A 27,295-nucleotide genomic window follows, 5' to 3' on the forward strand; every position below is an offset into this window, starting at 1 on the left:
TTGGAAGAGTGCTGTTTGCATTCACTTCTGCTAAATTTTGAGGGAGTGCATTCCAGGGGGGAAAAGAACTTCCCTCTGCACAGTGTTAATATTTGCTGTATCTCAAGACTGCTCCAGCCAAAACTGCAGGCGTAACTGGCCAATTCTGTATCTAGAGACAAAGAATGTAAAAACCAAAGAGCAAGTGTTGAAGTTGAGCCAGAGCTTGATCAACACACAGTGTGCTGGAGGAACTCAGCGGGTCAGGCAGCACCTGTGGAGAGAAATGAACGGTCGACGTTTCGGGTTGAGACCTTTCGCACGGTTCAGATGAAGTGTCTCCACCCGCAACGTCGACTCTCTATTTCAGTTGAGTTGCTCCAGATTCCAACATCTGCTATCTCTCATGTCTTCAGAGCTTGAATAGTCTGCAATTCAACTGCAGTTTCAGTAGTATATAATGCTGTTGCAGTGCGGACTTACCTGCTCCATATTTCCAGGAACCAGAAGTTACAGTTGTGATGAGAGACTTGTGGGGTTGGGGCATTTTATGTCGAAGGTTGCAAAATTAAGGGGTGACATGGAGACATTCAAATTACAAAGGGTTCTGATTAGGTAAATCAGAGATTTGTTCGGCCAAGTTACAAGCAGGAGGCAAGTTACAATAATAGCAAATAAATTACTCATCCATGCTGACCAAAATGCCCATCTAAGCCAGTCCCATTTGCTTGCATTTGGCCCATATCCCTCTAAACCTTTCCTATCCATGTACCTGTCCAAATGTCTCTTAAATGTTGTTATTTTTCAGGATGTGGCTATTGCTGGCAAAGCTAGTATTTTTTTGCTTATCTCTTAATTACTCTTGAGGTTGTGGTGGTCTCTTTTTAGTAAGGGGTAAGTGTTGAACAGGGCATGTTCCTGTTATTTGAAATAATACTATGGGATCCTTTAGGTCCACTTGAGACAACTTTAGATTTGCTTACCATCTCATCCAGACAGGAAGGTGGTTTAGTGATACAGCATCATACAGTCTCTGTCTGTCGGAGTCTGTGCTAGGTTCATCTAGGTTCATTGCTGCATTCACCTGACTGGGTCATTGTGAGCAGATTTGGGCCCCATATCTAAGGAAGGATGTGCTGGCATTGGAGAGGGTCCAGAGGAGGTTTATGAGAATGATCCTGAGGATGAAAGGGTTAATGTATGAGGAGTGTTTGATGTCTCTGGGCCTGTACTCGCTGGAGTTCAGGATGAGGGGGGTATCTCATTGAAACCTACCAAATACTGAAAGGCCTGGATAGAGTGGACGTGGAGAGGATGTTTCCAGTAGTGGGAGAGTCGAGGACCAGAGGGCACAGCCTCAGAATAGAAGGACGTCCCGTTAGAACAGAGACGTGGAGGAATTTCTTCAGCCATACAGTGGTGAATCTGTGGAATTCATTGCCACAGACGGCTGTGGAGGCCAAGTCACTGGATGTATTTAGTGGAGGTTGATAGATTCTTGATTAGTGAGAGCATCAAGGGTTACGGGGAGAAGGCAGGAGAATGGGGTCGAGAGGGAAAAATAAATCAGCCATGATTGAATGGCGGAGCAGACTCGATGGGCCGAATTACCTAATTCTGCTCCTACGTCTTATGGAGTTGGGTGGCACGGTAGTGATAGCAGTTAGCGTAACACTATTACAGCGCCAGCGACCCAGGTTCAATTCCGCTGCTGTCTGTAGGGAGTTTGTACGTTCTCCCCGTGTCTGGGTGGGTTTCCTCCGGGTGCTCCGGTTTCCTCCCACATTCCAAAGACTTACGGGTTAGGAAGTTGTGGCTATGCTATGTTGGCGCCAGAAGCGTGGTGACACTTGCAGGCTGCCCCCAGCACATTCTCAGTAATGTAAAAGGACACATTTCACTGTGCGTTTCGATGTAGACGTGACTAATGTCCATCTATCTATTTTTCCAATTAGGAGGCATTTAAAATTAAACAGTAATTTCTGCAATGACCTTAACTGTGTGCCAAGTTAAATTATTTTCTTTGTCTTTCAGGAGCTTTGTCTGAACATAATTCCAACGTTTGCAAACCTGATAGATTATCCATCCATGAAGAACTCTTTAATACCTCGCATTAAGAGTGCTAGTTTACAGACCTCCTCCCTGGCAGTAAGTGGATTTGTACTCTTCGTACACTTGATTATTGAAAAAAATTGCAGTAAACCCACCTGAGTTTCTCCAGTGAATTAATCATAGTCATAGAATTGTATAGTACAGTAACAGCCCCTCGGCCCATCGCTTCAATCCTATCCATCAATACTAATCCCATTCACCTGCATTACCTTGGCAATTAAAGTGCTTGTCCAGATAATCAAATGTTGAGAGCGTACCTGCCTTCACCACCACCTCAGGCAGTGTGTTCCAGATTCCAACCAATCACTGTGTGAAAGAGTTCCCCCTTTAAGCCTCCTCCCTCTCACCTATGCCCTGGTCTTAGTCAACACCACAATGGAAAAAGATTTTTACTATCAACCTATCTGTGCCCCTCCTAGTATTGTGTACCTCTTTTAGTTATGCCTCAGCCACCTCCTCTACAGGGAAAACCCAGCCTCTCCTTATATCTGAGATGTTCCAATCCAGGCAACATGCTGGTGAACCTTCTCTGTACCCTCTCTGGCACAATCACATCCTTCCTGTAGTGTGGTGACCGGAAATGCACACAGTGGGCAGGCATGGTAGTGTAGCGGTTAGCGTAACACTATTACAGCGCCAGTGACCTGAGTTCAATTCTGGCCGCTGCCTGTAAGGAGTTTGTACATTCTCCCTGTGTCTGGGTGGGTTTCCTCCGGGTGCTCCAGTTTCCTCCCACATTCCAAAGACGTAGGGGTTAGGAAGTTGTGGGCATGCTATGTTGGCGCCGGAAGTGTGGCGACACTTGCAGGCTGCCCCCCAGAACACTCTACGCAAAAGGTGCATTTCACTGTGTGTTTCGATGTACATGTGGCTAATAAAGATATCTCATCTTATCTCTTCCTAACTCTTGGTGGAGGGGAAGAAGCTGTTCCTGAATCGTTGAATGTAGGTCTTCAGGCTCCTGTACCTCCTCCCTGATGGTAGAAATGGGAAGAGGACTGGGCGGCACGGTTGTGTAGCAGTTAGCGTAATGCAATTACAGTGCCAGTGACCTGGATTCAATTCCGGCCGCTGTCTGTAAGGAGTTTGTACATTCTCCCCGTGTCTGCATGGGTTTCCTCCAGGTGCTCCAGTTTCCTCCCACATTCCAAAGATGTACAGGTTAGGAAGTTGTGGGCATGCTATGTTGGCGCCAGAAGCATGGCGACACTTGCGGGCTGCCCCCAGAACACTCCACACAAAAGATGCATTTCACTGTGTGTTTCGCTGTACATGTGACTAATAAAGATCTCTCCGTGTGACCTAACCAGTGCTTAATAAAGTGGTAGCCTGACGTTCGAACCAGTGACGGCGAGCATGCCATTTGCCTTCTTCACCACCCTCTCCATCAACCCTGTGGCTTTCAGAGACTTATGGACTTGTACCCTTCTGTTCCCCTACACTCCGTAGGGTCCTACCATTTGCTGTGTGTGTCCCACTCTTGTTCACCCTCCCAAAATGCAGCTCCTCACATTTGTCAGGATTAAATTCCAGCTGCCGTTGTTCCACCCAACTTTCCAGCCAATCTTTATTACACTGTAACCTTAGGCAACCCTTCTTGCTATCCATAAAATCAACCAACAATTTTCACATCATCTACAAATTTACTGATCGTATTTCCTACATTCACATCCACGTCATTAATGTGTCTGAACTTATCTGAGAGTAAAATCGTCCCAGGAAGGCTTGAATTTACATCACGCCTTTCACTACCTCAGGACATCCCAAAGCATTTTACGGAAAACAAGACACTTTTCAATCTAGTCACTACCATACTATGGGAAATGAAACAGCCAGCTTGCACACTTCCACACCGCTGACAGGAAAATCAATATTTTACTGGTTGATTGAGGGATAAAATTGTCCTCGCCTCTGAGTAGAAGTCTCCAGCTCTTTTTAAAAAATATCATTGTTGGATGTTTGATAGCCACCTGAGAGAATAGGTGGTGTTTAAGTTTAACATCCAAAACCTGGCACCTCCAACAGCGCAGCACTCCTTGGTACTGCATTGAAGTCCTAAAACAAAATACTGCAGATGTTGGAAACATGAAATAAAACACAAAATGCCAGAAATGCATAGCTGGTCAGGCAGCATCTATGGGAAGTGTTAGGTCATTGACCTGAAACACTGGCTCTGTTTCTCTCTCTGTTGAAACTGTCTGACCTGTTCAATGGTTCCAGCATTGTGTTTTACTGCAGTGGCGCATCAGCTTGCAAATTGTGTGGAGTGAGATAATAACCCACGGCCATCTTACTGAAGTGAGTGCTCTACAGAGTGAGCTGCTGCTGACAGGGCATTTATTGGTATTGTTTTCTGTCCCAGTACTGGCTAATAATGTGGTAAAGTCCAATCCATTTTCTTAATGTAGTGAGCCCTCCTTTGTATTTACAGCAGATTGTAAACAATATAATTTTTGTGAAAGTCTAAATACTTCCCATTGATGCTGCCTGACCTGCTGAGTACTCCCAGAATTTTGTGTTTTATTTCAGGTTTCCAGCATGTGCGGTATTTTATTTTTGGACTTCAGGGCAGATGCTGGAAATCCGAAATTAAAAAATGCTGGAAATGTTCAGCTGGTCGGGCTGTATCCGTGGGAATTGAAACAGTAAACATTTCAGGTCAAAGATCCTTCAAAACACATTTTTGTGATCCCTGGGTCATTGAATAATGACTTTTCTGAAATTTACAAACTATATTTCTGTTAAAAGAAATGCACGTTTGGTTGATAATTGCAATGCGGAAACAGTATATCTAAGACAGGCTAACACTTGTTTTATTGGCAACCTTTCCAATCTCATGATGATGTTCCTGGGGCATACGTGAACTACTTAGCTTTGGCACTGAACATTGACCAGGCCAAATTCTGTGGCTAACACATATGAACTTGTTTGTAGGCCTACAATTTTGCATCAATCTTTGGACAAAGAGCAGAGACCACAGCACTAGGTGTCTTCCTTCCCCCACCATTTGCCTGTGTCTCTTCCTACCCAGCCTCACCTCCTGTCCACAATCCCCAGCACTTCCCAATTAGTCCTGATACCGATTACAGGATTACGGGACACCACTGCTATTTCCGTTCATACAAAAGCCTGAAAGCACATACCATCAGCTCAAGGACAGCTTCTATCCTACTGTTATAAGACTATTGGTATTGGTTTATTATTGTCACTTGTACTGAGGTACAATGAAAAACTTGGCTTGCATACTGATCGTACAGGTCAATTCATTACACAGTGCAGTTATGTTGAGTTAGTACAGAGTGCATTCATGTAATACAGGTAAAAACAATAACAGTACAGAGTAAAGTGTCACAGCTACAGAGAAAGTGCAGTGCAATAAGGTGCAAGGTCACAACAAGGTAGGTCATTGTCCATTTCATTGTATAAGGGAACTGTTCAATAGTTTTATCACAGTGGAGTAGAAGCTGTCCTTAAGTCTGGTGGTACGTGCCTTCAGTCTCTTGTATCTTCTACCTGATGGAAGAGGAGAGAAGAGAGAATGTCCCGGGTGGGTGGGGTCTTTGATTATGCTGGCTGCTTCACCAAGACAGCGAGAGGTAAAGACAGAGTCCATGGAGGGGAGGCTGGTGTCCGTAATGCACTGGGCTGTGTCCACAGCTCTCTGCAGTTTCTTGCAGTCCTGGGCAGAGCAGTTGCCGTACCAAGCTGTGATACATCCAGATATCGAACAGTTCCCTAGTACAATAAGATGGGCTCTTGACCTCATAATCTACCTCATTATTCCCTTGCACCTTATTGTCTACTTGCCCTGCACTTTCTCTGTAACTGTAACACTTTATTCTCCAATCTGTTACTGTTTTCCCTTGTACTACCTCAATGCACAGGGTAGTGCATTGTTGTAATGAAATGATCTGTATGGATGGCCTGCACAACAAAGTTTTTCACTGTGCCTCGGTACATGTAACAATAATAAACCAATTTACCATATCCCTTGACTTAACAGACCATTTCTGAAAGGCTAAACTTCAATTAACTCAGTTTGTAATTCCAAGATTTTTACTTGCCGCCTTTAGCTGTACAGCAACAGTTACTTAACGTTCCCACGGGATGTAGATCTGTGAATTACCGGGCTGTTTTCTGTTTCCAATCTCTGCAGGTGCGTGTAAATTCACTGGTTTGCCTCGGCAAGCTCTTAGAATATCTGGACAAGTGGTTTGTCCTGGATGAGATCCTTCCTTTCTTACAGCAGATTCCATCTCGGGAGCCTGCAGTTCTGATGGGAATTTTAGGTGAGCCAACAGAGGTTTTGACTCCATTAAATGTGCTTTGTAAATGCAGTCGATTCTGCTGTTGTAATGTTAGCCAACAAAAGGTTAACCCAGAAATGTTGAAAATATCACAATTTAAATCAAGGGAGGAACACCGGGTCGAGCAGCATGTGTGGGGGGGAGAGGAATTGTTGACATTTCAGGTCGAAACTCTGCAATGACTGAGGGTGGAGAGGGAGATGGCCGGTATAAAGAGGTGAAGGGATGATACAAGGGCCAGTGGTTGATTGGTGGACCGAGGAGAGGTGAGGGATGACCCAAGTACCCTCCCTTCTCTTTCTACTGGCTATCTCCTCACCCCCTTCATCCTGATGCAGGGCTTCGACATCCACAGACGTTGCTCAGCCCGCTGAGTTCCTCCAGCGGATTGTTTGTTGCTCCAGATTCCAGCGTCTGCCATCTCTTGCATCTCCATAATCCTATTGCTGGTAGCGTTAAGGTTGCAGTGTAGAAGAAGGCTGCCATATTTCCTACACTACAATAGAAACCACACTTTGAAAGGTTTATAAACCTTGGCTATAAAGCTATCGACAGATCTTAAGCTTGTGAAAACAACTGAACATTATTTTTGGAAAACAAATATAAGCGCAGATTCTGGAGTCTGAGACAAAAGCAGAAATGCTGGAAGAACTCAGCCGGTCAATCAGCATCTGTGGAAAGAAACCAGTTAGTGTTACACGTCAAAGAGTCTTCATCAGAGCTGAGGAAGAGAGAAAGCAAGCTAGTCTGTGTAACAGAAAGTGGGGGAGGGCAATGTGTAGAACAAAGCTAATGTCAGTAATAGGGTGAAATGATGGATGGCTGTTGAATAGACCGTTAAGCTCCTTGGTCTGTTTAATGTGTTGCTAATGTTGTGAAATGTGGATGATGATGTACAGTCCGGGACGTGCTGAGCAGGCCAGAATATACTAATGGAAAAAGAAGGGAGGAGTGGGATGGCATATATAAATGAGGCAGGTATAATTGCAGCGTTTAAAAGAGCTTTGAAACGCACATGGATAGGAAAGGTTCAGAGGGATGTGGGCCAAAGGCGGGTAAATGGGACTGGCTCAGGTGGGCATCATGGTCAGCATGGAGAGTTGGGCCAAAGGGCCTGTTTCCATGTTGTATAACCCTGCCTCTCAATGGCCAGTCCTGATACAAACAGAAAGACAACATTATCTGAAGTTGCAGCATTGACTCCTGCAGGCTGCAATGCGTCCAGATGAAAAATGAGGTGTTGTTCTTCAAGCCTCTTTTGGCCCTCAATGGAACAGTGCAGGAGGCCACAGACAGAGAAATCAAAGTGGGAATAAGATGGTGAATTAAAAAGGCAGGCAGCCAGAAGCTCAGGATCACTCCTGTTGACTGAGTACAGGTGCTCCACAAAGCAATTGCCCAATCTGCATTTGGTTTCTCCAAAGTAGAGGAGGCCACATTGTGAGTATTGAATGCAGCACACTCAGACTAAAAGAAGTGCGGGTGAATTGCTGCTTCACCTGGAATGATTGTTTGGGTTCCTGGACGGTGGGAAGGGAAGAGGTGTTGCATCTCCTCCAGCAGTGAGTGGGGATGGAAGAGCAGAACCAGGGAGTCACATAGTGAGCGGTCCCTGTGAAATGCAGGAAGGGGAGGAGAGGGGGATCACATTGGAGCTGGCAGAAATTATGAAGGATCTGTTCTTCACTCAGTAGTTGTGGTTGTTTGAGGAGCACCACTTGAACAGTCCTTTCTTTTATCCTAATCTTTCCACTACCACATGGGCGGTTCCTGCAAGCCAATTTTGGTGAGAGTTCTTCCTGCATGTTTTACTAAAACTAAGAAGGTATATTTGGCAGTGAGTATTAATTTTTTTTTTGTCACTTCTGTGCCTCAGGTATCTACAAATGTACCTTCAGCCACAAGAAGCTGGGAATAACCAAAGAACAGTTGGCCTCCAAAGTGCTGCCACACCTCATTCCCCTCAGCATCGACAACAACCTGAATCTGAACCAGGTCAGACCCCTTCCACTGCTCTGTCCGTGCCATGGAAAGGGCCCCTCTGTTCCCAGCTCATCGTGCATTGAATAAAACACCTCTGCACCCTCTCCAAAGCCTCTCCATGCTTCCAACAGCACAGCATCCTGAATTGGGGAGAGTTGTTAAGCACCAGCAGGTCTCTAGCACAGAGAGAGGGCAGATTATCAGAATCTTTTTCCCATGGGTAGGGATATCAAAAGCAAGAAGGCATAGGTTTAAGGTGAGAGGAAGGGATTTTAAAGGGGATTATGAGGAAAATTCTTTTAAGCAGAGAGTGGTTGATATCTGGAACCCGCTGCTAGAGGAAGTGCTGGAGTCAGATACAATTACTGCATTGAAGAGGCATTTAGACAGACACAGATAGGCAAGGCACAAAGGGTTTGGGTCTAATGCAGGGGAATGTGATTAGTGTAGAAGGGCAAAAAGGTCGGCATGGATGTGGTGGGCCGAAGGGCCTGTTTCTGTGACTTTATATTGCTGCATGAGTTAATGAAGGGTGTATGTTCAGTAATCTTGTACATCCTGCAGGGAATGTCACCTGACTAGAACCCAAACCTGAGGCAACACTGGTAATGATCTTCCAGCTTCCGCTTCTGGCTGCTGGCCAAGGATTAGAATGTAGAACAGTACAGCACAATACAGGCCCTTCAGCCCACAATGTTGTGTCGACCTTTAAACCTCGCCTAAGAGTACCGGAAGTGTGGCGACACTTGCGGGCTGCCCCCCAAAAATCACTATGCAAAAGATGTATTTCACTGTGTGTTTCAATGTACATGTGACTAATAAAGATCTTATCTTATTTTTAATCCCTTCCTCCCACACATCCCTCTATTTTAAATTCCTCCATATGCTTATCTAGTAATCTCTTGAATTTGACCAATGTTCCTGCCTCCACCACCGCCCCAGGCAGTTCATTCCATGCCCCAACCACTGTCTGGGTAAAAAACCTTCCTCTGATGTCTACCATGAACTTCCCACCCATTACTTTAAAGCCATGCCCTCTTGCATTGAGCATTGGTGCCCTGGGAAAGAGGCGCTGGCTATCCACTCTATCTATTCCTCTTAATATTTTGTACACCTCTATCATGTCTCCTCTCATCCTCCTTCTCTCCAAAGAGTAAAGCCCCAGCTGCCTTAGTCTCTCTTCATATGCATACTCTCTAAACCAGGCAGCGTCCTGGTAAATCTCCTCTGCACCCTTTCCAACGCTTCCACATCCTTCCTATAATGAGGTGATTGCTGAGTCATGTTTTGTGCGATGGTTTGTATGATTTTCAAAAATTAACATGTTGTGTTCTTTTTTGCCAATTATAGTTTAATTCCTTCATGGGAGTGATCAAGGAAATGTTAAGTAAGTTGGAGGGAGAGCACAAAACTAAACTGGAGCAGCTGCACAACATGCAGGAACAGCAGAGGTAAGGAGTGCTTGCAGTGTGCATTAAGTTCTATGTGACAGCCAGCAGTTTGATTGTACCCCGCAATGTAAACGGAGGAACGTGCAATTGGTTGTGAGCTTCTGGGACTCTTGAGGGAGAAAAAGAGAGCAGGAAAATAAAATCATGTTGATTTCTTTCAACCGTTAGGTTTGCAGTCATGAAACCATTGCTATTCTTGAAATAAAGGTGAATGGATAAAATGCAGTCTTGTGTTTTAGGTTTTCTTTTGACTGTCTAAACATAGAAAGTATTAGAGAGTGGCAGGAAAGTAGAAAGGGGTAGGACTTTGCTTAAGTTTGGTGGTTTAAATTGCAAGGCTGCTGATGCTAAAATTTAGTCCAATATGTCCGTACTCGATCTTCTAAAGCAGTCTGTTCCCTTGCCTTTAAACCCTTTTAACTCCTTCCACTTCCCTTTTGAAAGGCATGCTTGATTCTCCTTCCACTGCTATCACAGGCGGTAAGTTCCAGCTGAAATGGGAACACTCAAGGTCACAAGGAAAGAGCAGGGTCTTGGGGAGAAGCAGAACCAATGAGAACTCTTTCAAAGGGACAAACATAGATGTGTGCTGAATAGCTTCCATTTTTGCTGTATTATTCTAAGTTTATCAAATTGCCTTTTTTTGGAGCCTATTGTATTTTCTGAAACAAAAATATTAAGAATGTTAACTGTAGGATTCTGATGTGGTCTTTGGGGTTCATATCCTGTTGACTATTGAAGCTAGACACTGGTGTCCTGTGAGGAAAAAATTAGCAGGGAAGTCCATGATCTCTCAAGTCTTGTCCACCAGTCAGTAAGATTATGACAGATCTGATTGTAACCTACACACTTCTGCCATTCTTCCTTGAGTAACCTTTCACTCACTTGCTCATCGAGGAACTAAATCACTGAAGCAACATCACAAGTTGATTTTCTGGTCATTAACACATTGCATGAAGCAAGTTCCCACAAATATAGGCAACCCAGCAGAGTGCCAACTGGGTTTCCTATAATATTAATATGAAACACTTCAAAGGTACTTTGCTGGTTGCTTAGCACATTGGGACGTCTTGAGCTTGCTACTAAAACGCAAATACATTTTCTCTTTGTCAATACAGTAATTAAATTTTCCCTTCTTTCTTTTAGAAGTCTGGATCTACCTGGCCAATTCTCCAAAACCGCTGAATCAAAGGAAAGCCAGGACAATCAGGTAAAGCAGCAGCCCAGCTTGTCCATGCCAGCCAAGGTGCCTTGTCCCATTTGCCTGAATTTGGCCCATTTCCCTCTAAACCTTTCCTATCCAAATGTCTTTTAAATGTTGTAATTCTACCCCCTCCCACCCCCCCCCCCCCCCCCTACATCATGTCCTCTGGCAGCTTGTTCCACATACCCACCACCCTCTGTGTTTAAAAACTTGCCCCTCAGATCCCCTTTAAATCACTTCCCCTCTCGTTAAACTTATACCCTCTAGTTTTAGACAAGAGAGGAGTAGCAGCACCACCTAGTGTTGTAAGGCATGAAGGATGAGGAATGCTGTATATAAGACCCTTAACCCTAGGCACCATAAGTGATTGTTGGAGGACAAACACAGGAAATATTTGAAGCATTAAAGAAATCTAGATTTATTATAGAATGGCAGGGATTTACTTGTACAGAAAATTTAGGTGGTGTTAAATGAGATGTTTGAGTTGGTTGAATGATTTGATAGGTTAGACTGGAAAAAGCTGTTGAGGACCATATATAAACCTTAACTCTGAACTAGATAGGTCAGTGGTGATGTTAGGAAACATTTCTCCACTCAAAGGGTAGTGGAAATCTGGAATTCCCTCCATCAGTACTACTGGAGCTGGAGTCAGTTGAGCAAAACAGATCTGTCATACAGTCCAGAAACAGGCCCTTCAGCTCAACTGGTCCGTGCTAACCAAGATGCACCATCCAAACTAGTCCCATTTGCCGGCGTTTGGCCCGTTACCTTCTAAACCTTTCCAATCCATCTACCTGTCCAACTGGCTTTTAAAAGTTGTTGTTGTACCTGCGTCAACCACTTCCTCTGGTGATGAGATCATTAGGTTTTTATTGGCTGAGGATATTAAAGTAGAGGATCCCAGGTGGATAGAGGTAAGTGTAGATCAGGCATGATCTAATTGACCAAACAGGTTTGAGGAGCTGAATAACTACACTGCACTAGTTATTTATCAGACAGGGTTGGAGCTGAATGTTAAAGCCTAAAGACCAATTGAATATCAATCACGCTGGATAATTTTTGAAGATTTGAAAGTCCCTGTCAATGTAAGTTCCAGGCCATCCCTCTGCAATACCTTGCACTTTAAGAACGCCTTTAACTTTTTTCTTGTTTGAAGAGTGAAATCATGACAAGTTTCTACCAGAGTTCCCACTTGGAATATTCCAAAAATTGTGCCCGGACCTCAAAGATCTCTTGGGTGAAAGTTGTCCCATGAGCTAGGGACCTGCCATATCTCTCCCTGAAATTAATACCTGTCATGTATTTGTAAATTATTCTGCTAATTCACCTTCTGGAAACCTGAAAATAAGAGAAATTGCTGGAAGTTTTCAGCAAGTCAGACAACTTCTTGGGAGAGGGAAACAGTTCATATTTCAGGTCAATAACCTATCATCGTAATAGAACCTATCACCTGCTCTAGTTTGCAATTGTTAGAGTAGCCATTAAACGTTGTTTATTTTATTTTCCTGGTGGAAAAGGTGGTTTTGATTAATAGTAATTGGTTTAATGATTGGCTTATTATTATTGTCACATGTACCAAGGTACAGTGGAAAAGCTTGTCTTGCATACTGTTCATACAGATCAATTCATTACCCAGTGCATTGAGGTAGTACAGGGTAAAACAATAACAGAATGCAGAATAAAGTGTTACAGAGAAAGTGCAGTGCAGGCAGACAATAAGATGCAAGGCCATAACGAGGTAGATTGTGAGGTCAAGAGTCCATCTTATCTTATTTGGGAACTGGTCAGTAGTCTTATAACAGCAGGATAGAAGCGGTCCTTGAGCCTGTGCTACGTGCTTTCAGGCTCTTCTATCTTCTCAATGGCTATGCAGCTGTGAAAATGATTATCTTGCACAGAGGGCCGACGAAAGAAGACATTGGTTATATAAGATGTCGGTGAGGCCTCACTTGGAGTATTGTGTACAGTTTTGGTCACCCTGTTGTAGGAAAGATGTTATTAAACTAGAAGGAGTACAGAAAAGATTTACCAGGATGTTGCCTGGACTTGGGGGCCTGAGTTACAAGGAGAGGTTGTGTAGACTAGAACTTTATTCCCTGGAACGTAGGAGATTGAGGGGTGACCTGATAGAGGTGTATAAGGTCATGAGGGGCATAGACAGGGTGAAAGCACATCATCTTTTTCCCAGGGAGGGGGTGCTAAAAACAAGAGGGCAGAGGTTAAGATCAGAGGCGAGAGATTTAAAAGGGACATTAAGGGCAGCTTCTTCACACAAAGGGTGGTGCGTAATTGGAATGAGCTGCCAGGAATAGTGGTTAAGGTGGGCACATTAGCAACATTTAAAAGCCACCTAGATCAGTACATGGATAGGAGACATTTAGAGGGCTATGGGCCAAACGCAGGCAGATGGGACTAGCTCGCTGGGCGACACAGTCGGCATGGATGAGTTGGGCCAAAGGGCCTGCTTCCATGCTGTATGATTCTATGACTCTAACCATTAAGGTTGTCAAGGCCTTAGGTGTCTTGTACAGCTGGAAGGTGCAATGAGAGTCCCTGAAAGGATGAAGTTGACAGACATTTTGTTTGAGGATGGAATTTTGTTTTAATTATTTTGCAGAGTGTTAACAAGGACAGCATTTATTACCCATCCTTCAGTGTTGTTGAGAGGTGGTGGTGTCCTGAACCACAGCAATCCTGGTGAAGGCACTCTGTGGAGTAGTTTGGAAGTTGCAGGATTTGGATAATAGTAATGAAGTAACAGCAATATATTTCCAAGAGTGATTTATGACTGTCGGAGGCACAGATTATTATTTTATGTGAAGGAAAGTATGTTGAGTTTTTAAGAAATTGATAAGGATATTGGGAAAAGGGATTAGAAATGGCAGTGACAGTTGAAGAGCTCGGGTGGAACGGGATAGCTGCCTTCTCTGCTTTAATTTCCAGGATTTTGAAATTGAAAGTAACAGGAAGGCTGTTGGAGCAATGTACAAGATGCTGGAGGAACTCTCCAGGTTCCAGCATCTGTCGTCTCTTGTGTCTCCGGGCTCTGTTGGAGTTCTTTTTCTCTGACTCAGCTGTCCACCTGCCGCACTCTTGCTCTTCTGTGCTTATTATTAACTTTCCCCGTTGCCTCGTCAAACAGATTGACAAGATCTTCTCTGGTTTTGGTGTGGACGCTGACAGAGAAGCTAACAGAAAGGAAAATGGCTTGGCCTCCAATCCACAGAAGGCAGTCAAGGTGAGAGCTCCTCTATACAGATCTTAGGCCTGTTCCTATTCTTCAGTGTGGTCCTGCTGGTGTCTGCAGTAGCTCACTCAGTAGCTTCTAATCCATAGGTTGTGGATTGAAGTTTCACTCCAGAGCTTTGAGTCCTGATGTTGGATGTCCTGTCTTTTGGATAATGCATTATATTGAGGCTTTGAATTCCCTCACAGGTGGACAAGAAAAATCTCATGATACTGATTTGAAGAGCAGGGGTGTTCTTCCTGTTGTCTCAGCTTATTAAAATAACCTTAATAAGGTAGCCGTAACATCCCTTGAGCAGCTCCATTGGAATTGAATTTACCATATTAGTGTAGGTGAGAGGTTATTATGTATAAAACTGGCTGTCCAGGTTTCCTACAGTACAATAGTGATGGCACTTCAGTACTTATGGCTATGAGAAGGTCATGACATCCAAGTCTTCCTGCCTTTATCCAAGGTTAGCTGCTAGTGACCTCAACCACAGTTGCTCTTTGCCCCAGTGGAACTCTAAAGTGCTGGAGAGGAGAAGAAAAGGAGCTATCTTTCTAAAATAAAGAGTTATCACTCTCATTTCCTAAAGCGCTCTATATCAGTTTTTTAGCGCCATGTCCATAAGGGAGTGCTGCTGACTGACACATTCCAGGCTGCAGGAATACCTGCACTGAAGCTCGGTGCAGCCAACTCAAAGGCTCTGTGGGGGAGGACTACAGTCTGGGCTCCCTCTGCTACTGCACATGGAGGGGCTGAGTTGGGTGGGGAAGCCCCTCAAATATTAAAATGGTGTATCACCCCAGGAGGCCACATGACTGCTATGGTTTAGAGTGATAACGCTACTGAATGTATTGGCCATGAATGTAAAACGTTTTGCACTGTTTATTCTTTTGTATTTTTTTAATATGAATGAAGTTTATTCTTTGAAAAAAAGCTATCACTTGCAAGTATTACGGAAGAAGTGGCAATTTTCTCCTCTGTGAAATCTTGAAATAGTTCCAACCCCTTTGTTCTTTGTTCCAGCCTTTTGCTTGTTCTTCAGAGGAGAGTAATTTGGTGACTCTTACTATTTAATGAGTGTCAGGAGGTCAAAAGGCGTCAGCAAGCTGAGGCATTTAAATACTCAGATTCATTCCCCGTTCAGAATGGTATTGGACAAGGTGGTGAAACTGGGGAAAGCATGGGTTCCAAGTTTTGTAGTTGGGGGTATAAATGCGCAGCACTGGAGGGTAATTGTAGGTCTGGACCAAGCATTGTTTGGGACTTAGGAAGACTTGCATTTACATAGTGTTTTTCATGTGCTTTTTGGAACATTGCAAAGAGTTTTGCAGCCAATGAAACATTTGCAATAAGTGTAATGGTCAAGCTGCACACAGCAGGCTCCCACAAACAGTCATGTGATAGTGATCGGGTAACCTATTTCAGAAATTTTGGTGAATACATATTGGACAGAACATCATGGACAACTTGAGAGAGCAGGTACTTTCTCAGTGTCAGAGCTTCACCTTGGGATCTTCTGCGCTGCAGTCCCTCGGCTTCTGCCTGAAATGTCAGCCCAAGTTCTTGGGATCAAATCTCTAAAGTGGGTTAACGATTGGGGCAGAGGTTTCAGGAAAAGTGGAGGGGATAAAAGTGACTCACTAAAGTCATACAAAGGCTCTAAAAATTGGTGCGAGAGGAAACTGGGTCTTCCTTTAGAATGAAGAGTAGTTGGATCAGCAGAATCATGAGAAGTTTTGAGTGGATAAAGAGAGAAAAAACTGCAGTGATTTAAGGTTGGAAATGGTTAAGTAAATAATGTTGCCGTATGCTGTAGGGACTCTGGTGTGGTTGGGAGTGATAGGAGAACTCCTGCAAAGGGCTGCCACGTACATAACTGGCTGAATGACTGCCACCTGCACTGTATCATTCTTCTGTACAATGCAAAGTGGATCAGTAATTTGAGTAGGATTTTTTAAAAAGAACCTTAACATCTCAGGGAGTTAGAGGTGGGATGGGGCATTTGAATTACATTTGTTGTCCTGCAGAATACTCAGCCAGTCTGTTGAAGAATGAAAAAAACAAACTACAGCAGCTTCTCTCAATAACAGCAAAGCAGCGCAGTGCAGTGAATGGTTAGGGCGGCACGGTAGTGCAGCGGTCAGCGCGACGCTATTACAGCACCAGCGACCCGGGTTCAATTCCCGCCGCTGTCTGTAAGGAGTTTGCACGTTCTCCCCGTGTCTGGTTGGGTTTCCTCCTGGTGCTCCGGTTTCCTCCCACATTCCAAAGACATACAGGTTAGGAGCTGTGGCCGTGCTATGTTGGTGCTGGAAGCGCGGCGACACTTGCGGGCTGCCCCCAGCACATTCTCAGTAACGCAAAAAGGCACATTTCACTGTGTGTTTTGATGTACATGTGACTAATAAGTAAATACCTTAAATATCTTAAATTGGTAAATTGGTTTATTATTGTCACATGTACCAAGGTACAGTGAAAAATCTTGTTTAGCATGCCATCCATACAGATCATTTCATTACACAATGCACTGAGGTAGTACAAGGGAAAACAATAGCAAAATGCAGAATAAAATGTTGCAGTTACAGAGAAAGTGCATTGCAGGTAGTCGATAAGGTGCAAGGTCATCACGAGGTAGACTGTGACGTCAAGAGTCCATCTGATCGTACTAGGGCAGTGGTTTTCAACCTTTTTCATGCTGCGGACCCCCAGAACATGTCCTTGTTAGATGGCGGACCCTCAAAGTCCACAAAATCAAACAATTGATAATTCATGCATACAACACTTAAATTACTGCACATAGGCCCTATTGAAATAGTGACTATTTCAATCACTGATAATTACCAGCGGTGTCTTTCAGTGTTCAGTTCAATGTGAAAGGTTGTGCCTGTTTTGCACTGCAGAGTTTGTCCAAACGTGGCGGTATATGTGACATACGCGTGTCATCCTCAATATTCAGTCTTGATCTGTATTCGGTTTTCATGGCAGTGACTGCAGAAAATGCTGTTTCGCACAAGTAAGTGGTTGCAAATGGTAACAGAACATTGACAGTTTTGCCGGCCAGCAGTGGATGCTCCTGGGAACATGCTATCCAGAACGCCAACAATGACATTCGGTTGAACTGCAAACGCAAAGTCCTGTCAGATGACAGTTCAGCCAATTCTTGTTCGCGTCCAGTTAAATCAGTAAGCATGCATTCAAACAGATTTCGAATCCAATCAAACATGCTCGTGTCATCGTCACCGAAATACTCATGGAAATAATGTGATAGCTGTTGAATATGGTTCAAAACAGTGCTTGCAATGGCCTCTGTCTTAGTCTCGTTCACTGTCAGAGAGTCAGCCAGCAACAGAAACATATCATAGACGCCTTCTCGCATCTTCCCTTCCAGATACGGAGTTTTTTCTGGAAGGCATTGATTTTGTCATGCGTTTTCAGAACATTTGAGCCAGGTCCTTGCAATGATAGATTTAAGCTGTTCAAAATGTTGAAAATATCTACAAGATAAGCTAATCTGGCAACCCACGTCTCATCTGTCAAGAACTGTGCGAATGATCCGTTATGCTCATTTAGAAAAATGAGCAGTTCATCTCACAATTCATATACACGCTGCACAATGCAGCCTTGTGACAGCCATCTGACTTCTGTATGTAGCAACAAATACTTATGCTCAGCTTCCATTTCACAGCGGATGTTTTCAAACAAACGATGATTGAGTGGCCTGGCTTTGATAAAGTTAACGATCTTAATGCACGTGGAAAACACATCCGCAAGATTTTCATCCATATCCTTTGCAGCCAAAGCCTCAGGGTGAATCATGCAGTGGGTTGCTGCTACATGTGGAGCTACTTCTTTCACTCGTGCGACTAGACCCGACTTCCGTCCTGTCATTGCGGCAGCACCATCCATGCATACTCCAATACACTGTGTCCATGCCAATGCCGATCGCTCAAAAAAAAAGTGTCAAGCACACGGAAAAGTTCTTCATCGGTTGTATGCCCTGGGAGCGCCTTGCAAAACAAAAAGTCTTCCAAAGCCTCTCCTTCCCAGCAATATCGAACATAAACCAACAACTGCGCGGCACTGGCAACATCAGTACTTTCATCCAGCTGAATCGCAAATCTGACTTGCTGAAAACATGCTATCAGCTGGCTCTGTATATCTTCCGCAATATTGCCAATTCTCCTGCTTACTGTGTTATCAGACAGTGGAATGGCTTTCAGTTTTTGACTGGATTCTTTTCCCAGTACAACTTTGCACATATCTGCTGCTGCAGACAGAGTACGCTCTTCTCCAATTGTGTGAGGCTTTCTGGAACGTGCTATTCGTAATGCTACCAAATATGATGCGCGAAGAGCCTTCTCATTTACAGTGGCGCAGGCTGTCATTTTGCCTTTCTGCTTGAGGTACAGCTCCTTTTGCCGCTCAAAATATTCCTTCGGCTTACTGGCGATATCTGGATGCACTGTTGTTAAATGGCGCTTCAATTTCGCTGGTTTCATTGCATCGTTGGACAGTGTTCACAAACACACAACACAGAGATTGGTCCGCATTTGTCCCTACTGCGATGAAGCCATATGAAATGTATTCTGGATCGTACTTGCTTTGTTTTCTCTTTCGGTCACCCTTATCCCCTTCGTCATCAGAATCTTCTGGTTTCTGGTCAACTTTTCTCTTCAGAAGTTTCTCCACACTCAGCAATACACGCTGGACAGTTTAATTACTATTACTGATAAACAAAACTATCAAAACTAATCTAAAATTTACACGCTTGCGCACTTTTCGTTTAACAGTGATGTCACTGTGGCGTAAATGCGTATTAAGGCACATCAACAACGTCACTCAGTCTCGCTAACACTACAGTGCACAATAGTAGTGAGTAGTGAACACTACTGACTACTCTGACTACACAAATCGAATATTAAGCGGCAGTTTACCAGATGGGAACACCGTCTAAGTCTCTAAGATTGTTGCTGATAACAGATAGAAGAGATATGGCCGATTTTCTGAATAGTGGAAAACTGGAGTAAGCAAGTAAACTACGTCTTTGTAACAGGTCGCTTTTCTATTTTTTTCTTGGCTTGCTTGCGGACCCCCTGGCAACCCGTCGGACCACAGGTTGAAAACCTCTGTACTATGTCACGAACCAGCAACAAAAGAAACACACTGAGCATGATTCAGTGTTAAAAACTATTTTATTAATCACTACTTATGACCATACGTAAAATAAAAGTAAAAATGTTAGTATGTTAGAATTCAAAAATGTTAAAGCTTGAACGTTAACCCCAAAACTAAACTCTTCGTGTGTGTGTGACAAAGTCCCAAACTCCACGTTCAGGAATGGTTCTTAAAGTTCAGTTCCGCAAGCCATAAGGTGAAACATGAGCAAGGGCTTCTTCAACAACCACCGTTGTCTGAAGATAAGACGTAAATGTAGAGAAACAGAGAGAGAGTAATTACGAAGTCCAAATGTTCCACGATGGAACCCAAACGACACTTCAGTGTTTACTCGGTAGTGACTTCCTCACCCCGAAAAGCATCCGAATCGTGGTCGTCCACACACAAATACCTGTTTCCTTCTACAGGTCAGCAACAAAGTGAACTCCACCGGATTACTTCCAACTTCCATACATGGATTTCAGTGGCAGACACAGTTATTGTTTCTCATCCATCTATAGAGAACACTAGCAGGCTGGTGTCTCTCTCCCTTCTCTCTCTCTCTCTCTCCTTCTGCTTCTTCAACAACGTCATTACGTCCTTTATCTTCTATTGACGTAAGCACGCCCCACACACACACACACACACACACACTATCTTAAAGGGACATTCACTGAGTCCGTAACAACTAGGGGACCATTCAACGGTCTTATAACAGCGGGATAGAAGCTATCCTTGAGTCTGGTGGTACGTGCTTTCAGGCTTTTGTATCTTCTGCCCAATGGGAGAGGGAAGAAGAGAGAATGTCCGGGGTGGGTGGGGTCTTTGATTATGTTGGCTGGGGGTTTGCTGCACATTATGTGCATAAATTTGATCTCAGTTAAAGCATATATGTCATCAGTTTTAGTTCTCCAGAGCCAGCACTGGTGTGATAATCTCTGTATTATGGCTTCCTGTGATGCAAAATTGTGATTCTTTGATGTAATAATCATCCATTTCTTTTCTACAACCAGACCTCTCTGACGCTGGAAGAAAAGCAGCGCCTGGCGAAGGAGCAGGAACAGGCTCAGAAACTTCGCAATCAGCAGCCTCTTGCCCCAAAGGCCGTCAAGGTTTCTGCTCCCAGCTCACAGGTACATCTCAGCAGAGCTGTTGTAATCCCTAGAAATTACCAGGAGTTTACACGGATTCAGTGGGCCAATGGTTGTGGCAGAGGAGACCAAATCTATGATTCTAGCATTGTTCATTTGCCTGTTTGGCTTTACTTTGACAGCACAAGTTACTGCTCTTGGAGCATTACGTATAACCTGAGAAACTGTGAGCATTATAAATGTAATTTAATAACAGGAGAAAAAAGATTTCAGGCATGACTTCACTTCCCAGAGAGTGGTGAGAATGTACAACTGCAGGGAGTGATTGAAGGAAAACTTGTCTGCAAGGATTATGTGGATTAGCTGAAATTAATAAGAGGTGGGGTAAAATTCGTGTTCCATGAACAATTATAATTGTAGGCTAACAGAGGTCATTGGGACCTTTTGGGAACAAACTCTTGAAGCTCTTATTTAGACATGCACTTATGTAATGGGCACTGGAGGTGATTTACGAATGGTAGCAATGATGGGGGAATTGGAAGAACTGGCATCCTCCAGGGAGCAGAGGAAATTAAAGGTGACATTTACTAAATGTTGGTAAGTTGGTTTATTATTGTCGCTATTATTGAGGTACAGTGAAATACTTTGTTTTGCATGCCATCCAGTTAGATCATTTCATCACACCAGTGCATTGAGGTAGTTAAGGGAAAAGCAATAACAGAATGCAGAATAAAGTGTCACAGTTACAGAGAAAGTGCAGTGCAGGCAGACAATAAGGTGCAAGGCCATAATGAGGTAGATTGTGAGGTCAAGAGTCCATCTTATTGTACTAGGGAACTGTTCAATAGTCTTATAACAGCAGGATAGAAGCTGTCCTTGAGCCTGGTGGTACGTGCTTTCAGGTTTTTGTATCTTCTGCCTGATGGGAGGGGGGAGAAGAGAGAATGTCCAGGGTAGGTGGGATCTTTGATTATGTTGGCTGCTTTACCAATTCTGCCAGGTTTTGATAGAGGAGTAGTAACTGCACTGGCAGCAGAGTAAGGAACCAGAACACACAAGAGATTGAGAAAAGAGAAATTGTATTATGGTTGTGATCAGGAACACTCTGACTGAAAGAGGTTCCATGAGAAGTTTCAGTGGGGAGAATGGATACATCATTGAAAAGGAAAGGGGTGCAGGCCTTTGGGAAGGTGCAGGATACAAATACAACATTCTGAATTGCCGTCTCCCACAAGTAACACTACAGTCTGCTATAATGGGATAGGCTACACAAGTGAGTGCCCTTTCCTCGCATAAACCAGTGAACAGGAAGAAGCATCGTTAACCACAACGACCAGTTCATTATCTTTGCAAGTGTATAAAATCACGAGGGACATTGATAAGGTGAATGCACACAGTCTTTTTTCCCAGGGAAAGTGATCCAAAAGCTAGAGGTTTAATGTTTGAGGGGAAAGATTTAAAAGGGACCTGAGGGACAACTTCTTCACACAGAAGGTGGTGAGTATATGGAACAAGCTGCCTGAGGAAATGGTTAAGGCAGGTACAATAACAACATTTAAAAGACATTTGGACAGGTACATGGATAGGAAAGGTTTAGAGGGATATGGGACAGACACAGGCAAATGGGACTAGCTCAGTGGGCACCTTGATTGGCATGGGCGAGTTGGGCCGAAGGCCTGTTTCCATGCTGCATTACTCTGTTAGAGTTGTGTGGGCAGAGACTGTGGAGAATCTCACATCACAGTTTAGTACTACCCCAGTAGTACCTCAGTTTAGTACTACCCCTGTAGCTGTCCAGTTTATTGAAGCAGTATCCAACGGTTAATTATGGGAGAACTTTTACACAAAATAAGCCTCAAAATATATTTTGGTACTCTTTTAACCTGAAGAACACTAAGGGGACCAGATTATTGGCTGTTCCAAATAGCCTGCACTTTGAGCCAAAGGGTCTCTTCCAAAGTCCAAGTCGAGTTTATTGTCATCAACACATGTATGAACAGGTGCAATGAAAAACTTACTTGCAGCAGCATCAGGCACATAGCATCATATAAGTGGCATTCACAAGAAATACATAAATTAAACATAAATTATACACAATTTTTACAAGAAAGAACAAAAAAACAAAGGCCATTTTAGTGCAAAATAATCAAAGTGGCCATAGTGTTGCTAAACTGTAGTGATTAGGGTTTTGCTGGTTGGTTCAAGAACCGAATGGTTGAAGGCCATATCATTCCATGAATCTACGAATGTGCAACTGTAAAGTTGTTTTGAGGTGATCTCTGATTATGAATGCATGGCTTCTCTTCTCCATTTTCTGCTTACAGACCAAAGACCTGACGAGTAGCTTGTTGGAAAACATGACCTCCATGAACTCGCTTTCCATCAACTCATCCAAGCAGGGTTCTGCGCAGACTGCTTCCTGTAGTGGGTTCTCCGGCCCGGCAAACAGCGGCATGGGTTTCGCCAAACCCAGCGCCAGCCTGAACGCTTTAGGAGGCATGAGCAACGGCGCGGGTTTCAGTTCTGCCTTGCCCTTCCAGTCCACGTTCGGGAACAGCATGGGAATGGGCGGCACGGGGCAGAACTTCTACGCTGGCCGAGGGAGCTCCAGTATCAGCCGGATGCCCGTGTCGTCGGCCACCAGCCTCCCGGCTTTCTCGGGCGTGGGCACACTGAACCAACCTGGGCGTGCTCCGGTTTCACAGCCCAACAAAGCCATGGACCTGTCTGCTTTGGACAACCTGCTGGGCCCTCAGAAGAACAAAGTCAGCATGAACCAGATGGCCCAGATGTCCCCGGCAGCTCAGAACCAGTGGCTGAGCCAGTTTGTCCCTGCCCAAGGCTCAGCGGCCGCGAGCAGTCCGATGGGAGGGCAGCAGCCAAGGGCAATGGGGCAGCCGGCATTCCCTGTGACGCCTCTACCGGCCAACCCGTTCATGTCACCCCAGAACTTTGCACAGGCAAGCTTGCCAACGAACTCCATGCCGTCTAGCAGCTCGGCCAATAACGACTTGAAGGACTTGTTCGGCTAGTAATTTCCTGCTGTTACTGCAGACGTTTTTTTTTGGACGAAGACCGATTAAATATGTTTCAGTTCCATTTGGGTACCTTGTGATTTTATACAGAAGTTGTTCCATTTTTTTTTGCTGCTGTGAAACCCACATGGCCTTACGCAGTAAAAGCCACACACTGCTTCGAAAACGTATCCCATGTGTCAGAGGTGATCCTAAAGTTGTCTTTTTGGTGGGTGTTGCTGTGAGAAGGTTGTCCACCCTGTCCTGCCTTCTAAGTTCCACTCAGTGAGAAGCTATCTGTCTGGGACCAGTTCTGGAGCCTTACTGAACGTGCAACAATATCAAGCAATGTAATTTATTCTACGTATTGATCCTCAGCTTCTATTAAAATGGCACTGATGATTCAGTTTACCGTCTTGGCTTCTAATAAGCGAATCTAGATTGCCTGGAGGGCAAGATCAGGTAATTTACAGTAGCTGCCTGATCTCTCTATCTCTTTCTCATTAGGCAACGAGTTAACATGACCCGCGAGATGAAGACGATTTTGAAATGAGCTGGAACATCTCTGATCAGCCGAGCCACAGTTCAGACCCCTTGTGAATACTCTTGACACTAGCAGTATGGCCTTTATGGATACTGAATTCCAAAGTAATTAAACACAGAAACATTCCTGTTTTTATTTTGGTTTTAAGGCACCTGAGTGTCTTCTTGAAACTGTCTTCAGGTCATTTTTAGGTATTCTGTTTGATTGTAATGGTTTGGTGATGATAAAATATATTGTGTGCATATTTTGGGCATTGGTCATTTCTTGCCTATGTCTTTGTGATGAATTCTGTGGTAGTTTAAAAGATGCTTTGTCCTGGCATGGCATTATTGTAAATCACCTTTGCTGAGTACTGCGGTTATTTAAAAAAGACCAGAAATATTCTTGTACGCAATTTCAGATGAATTGAAATGTACAGTATTCAGCAACTTTAAATCACTTTATACTGTAATGAGAGAGGCTGGTATAGTTTTGGAAGTTAGAAAGTGAAAATGCCAGATGAATTAAAAGGAAATAAAAAAAAACTTCAAATGTTTTAACATTAAAAATGAAGAAAAGCTAGCTAGCATGACGTGTGTGTGCAGATTTCTCGTGGGTGGGAGGGGATTGCACAGTGAGATGGAGATCACAGCATCCTTGGCATTAATGCTGGTGGGTGTGGGGAGAGGTTGTTTCTTGACAAACTGGAAATGTGACTAGTTGCGTACAAACATACTATTATCTGAAGAAAGTGTTCGCAGAAACATTGGCAGTCAACATACTTTCAATTCATCAGTTGCTGTCAGTCAGACACTGATCTTGTGTAGATTGTGAATTGTAAATTGGTTTATTATTGTCACATGTACCGAGGTACAGTGAAAAACTTTGTTTTGCATGCCATCCGTACAGATCATTTCACCACATTAAGGCAGTACAAGGGAAAACACTACTGAGTGCAGGATAAAGTGTTACAGTTACAGAGAAAGTGCAGTGCAGGCAGACAATAAGGTGCAAGGCCATGACGAGGTAGATTGTGAGGTCAGGAGTCCACCTTACCGTACTAGGGCATCGTTCAATAGTCTTATAACAGCAGGATAGAAGCTGTCCTTGAGCCTGGTGGTACGTGCTTTCAGGCTTTTGTACTTTCTGCTCAATGGGAGGGGGAATTGTTCGGGATCCACTTATCTGAAATCTGTGAAGGCACCAGCCCTGGTAGAGTGGACAGCAGTGCCTCGTCTTAGAAAGTTGTGGGTTGAAGTCCCACTTCAGATACCTGAGGATGTAGTCCAGGCTGATACCCCAGTGCAGTACGGAAGGAGTGCCACCAATCTGGGGGTGCCATCTTCTGAGTGAAACATCTTCTGAGGCCCCATTTCCATCTGGGCAAGGTGTAAGGGATCATCTGGCACCATTTCAGAGAGGAGTGGGACTCTTGTATCCACTGTCCAGCCAACGTCTCAAAGCAGGTTGGTTATTACCACCTGCCGTACACCTCTCCCCTAATGGTTCCCATTCTCACCTCCTTTACTTCAGAGTCCAGAGCTGCGAGAGCTTCGTGTTCCTGCTTCTCTCCCTCCAGCACCTGCCTCCTATCTTCCCTCCCCCCTCCCCTCTTCTCTCCCTCTCCCCCTCTTCTCTCCCTCTCCCCTCTCTCTGCCTCCATCTATCATTCACCTGCCACTGTCTGCCAACTCCACTCCTGCTCCCCTCCCCTACCTGACACTACCTGCCCGTCATCCTGCACCCCTCAGTCCACCAATCGCCTCGGACTCCTTTCTCACCCCTCCCCCTCTCCTCTTTACACCAGCCATCTTCACTCAGAGTCCTGATGCAGGGTTTCGACCCGAAACATCGACAGTTCCTCTCCCCCCACGGATGCTGCCTGACGCACTGAGTTCTTCCAGCATTTTGTGTGTTGCTCCAGATTCCAGCATCTGCAGTCTCTTGTGTCTCCTCTGGTTGTTATTGGAGTTTGTGAGATCTTTCTGGGGGTAAATTTACCGTTACATTCATAACATTGGCTGCAATCTTGCAAATTCCTTTTCCTTCTGTTTATGAGTGTTTTTCCCAGCTCCACAGGTAGAGGTAATCTGTTACACTGAAGCTAACTCCCACCACCTTACAGTCTTAGAGAGGTGCAGGCCCTTCAGCTCACCGAGTCCACACCAACCATCAACCACCCATTTATACTACTTTATATCCTCTAATCCCTTTAATTTTACTCTCCCCACATTCTCATCAACTCCCCCCAGATTTTACCACGCACCCAAACACTCGGGCAATTTGCACAGGCTAATTAATGTAACAACCTGCGTATCTGGGATATGGGAGGAAGCTATGAGAGGCATAGATAAGGTGGACGGTAACAGGCTTTTCCCCAGGGTAGGGAAATCCAAACCTAGGGGGCATAGGTTTAGGGTGAGAGGGGAAAGATTTAAAAGGGAACGGAGGGGTGAATTTTTCATGCAGAGGGTGGTGAGTTTATGGAAAGAGCTGCCAAGGGAAGTGGTTGAGGCAGGTACAACAGTATCATTTAAGAAACATTTGGATAGGCAGTTACGTAGAAGCTCATCTGTTTCGTCAGAGCAGCACTGCATGACTTTCTTTACTGGATCCTCCCATTTAAGCTTCTGTTTGTGTGCCGGGAGAAGGAGCACGGCCTAGTAGTATGACTTACCAAAGTGAGAGCAGGGGGCGGCTCGGAAGGCATCTTTGATGGTTGTATAGCAATGATCAAGGGTGTTAGGGCCCCTGGTGGGACAGGAGACGTGCTGGTAGTACTTTAGTAACACACTCCTGAGGTTGGCCTGGTTGAAGTCACCTGCAATAATGAAGAGGGCCTCAGGGTATCCCGCTTCAAGGCTGTTGACCACAGAGAGAGTTCATTGAGTGCAGGCTTTATGTCTGTCTGGGGTGGGATGTAGACTGCCATCGGGATAGCTGAAGTGAACTTCCGTGGCAGGTAGTATGGTCGACACTTCACCATTTGATATTCCAGGCTGGGTGAGCAGGAGCTCGCCAGGACCGTCACGTCCGAGCACCACGAGTTATTGATGAAGAAGCAGACCCCTCCACCTCTAACTTTGCCTGAGGACGCTGTACGGTCCATTCAGTGGATTGAGAAGCCCTCAAGTTGTATGGCACAGTCAGGTGAGGCAGGTGTAAGCCACGTTTTGGTGAGACAGAGCACACAGCAGGTACATCAAGGGGTGGGACATAGAGGGACGTGGGCCGATCACAGG

General features: G+C 44.5%; 1 protein-coding gene across 2 annotated transcripts in view; it reads left to right on the forward strand.

Moving 5' to 3' along the window:
• The window catches only part of scyl2 (SCY1 like pseudokinase 2), a 58,893-nt gene extending 34,252 nt beyond the window's left edge, over positions 1–24,641 (forward strand). Inside the window, exons 11-18 of one of the 2 annotated variants that reach the window (XM_052030104.1) lie at positions 2,014–2,127; positions 6,248–6,380; positions 8,275–8,393; positions 9,732–9,832; positions 10,979–11,042; positions 14,179–14,274; positions 20,439–20,558; positions 22,841–24,641. In XM_052030104.1, the coding sequence (XP_051886064.1) occupies positions 2,014–2,127; positions 6,248–6,380; positions 8,275–8,393; positions 9,732–9,832; positions 10,979–11,042; positions 14,179–14,274; positions 20,439–20,558; positions 22,841–23,548 (1,455 nt within the window). In that variant the 3' untranslated portion in view covers positions 23,549–24,641. The remainder of the gene's footprint in view (positions 1–2,013; positions 2,128–6,247; positions 6,381–8,274; positions 8,394–9,731; positions 9,833–10,978; positions 11,043–14,178; positions 14,275–20,438; positions 20,559–22,840) is intronic. The other variant, XM_052030103.1, reaches the window with a different exon arrangement.
• Positions 24,642–27,295: the final 2,654 nt, after the last annotated feature.

Source organism: Pristis pectinata, chromosome 15, assembly GCF_009764475.1.
Source record: "Pristis pectinata isolate sPriPec2 chromosome 15, sPriPec2.1.pri, whole genome shotgun sequence".
Classification (NCBI taxonomy): Eukaryota; Metazoa; Chordata; class Chondrichthyes; order Rhinopristiformes; family Pristidae; genus Pristis; species Pristis pectinata.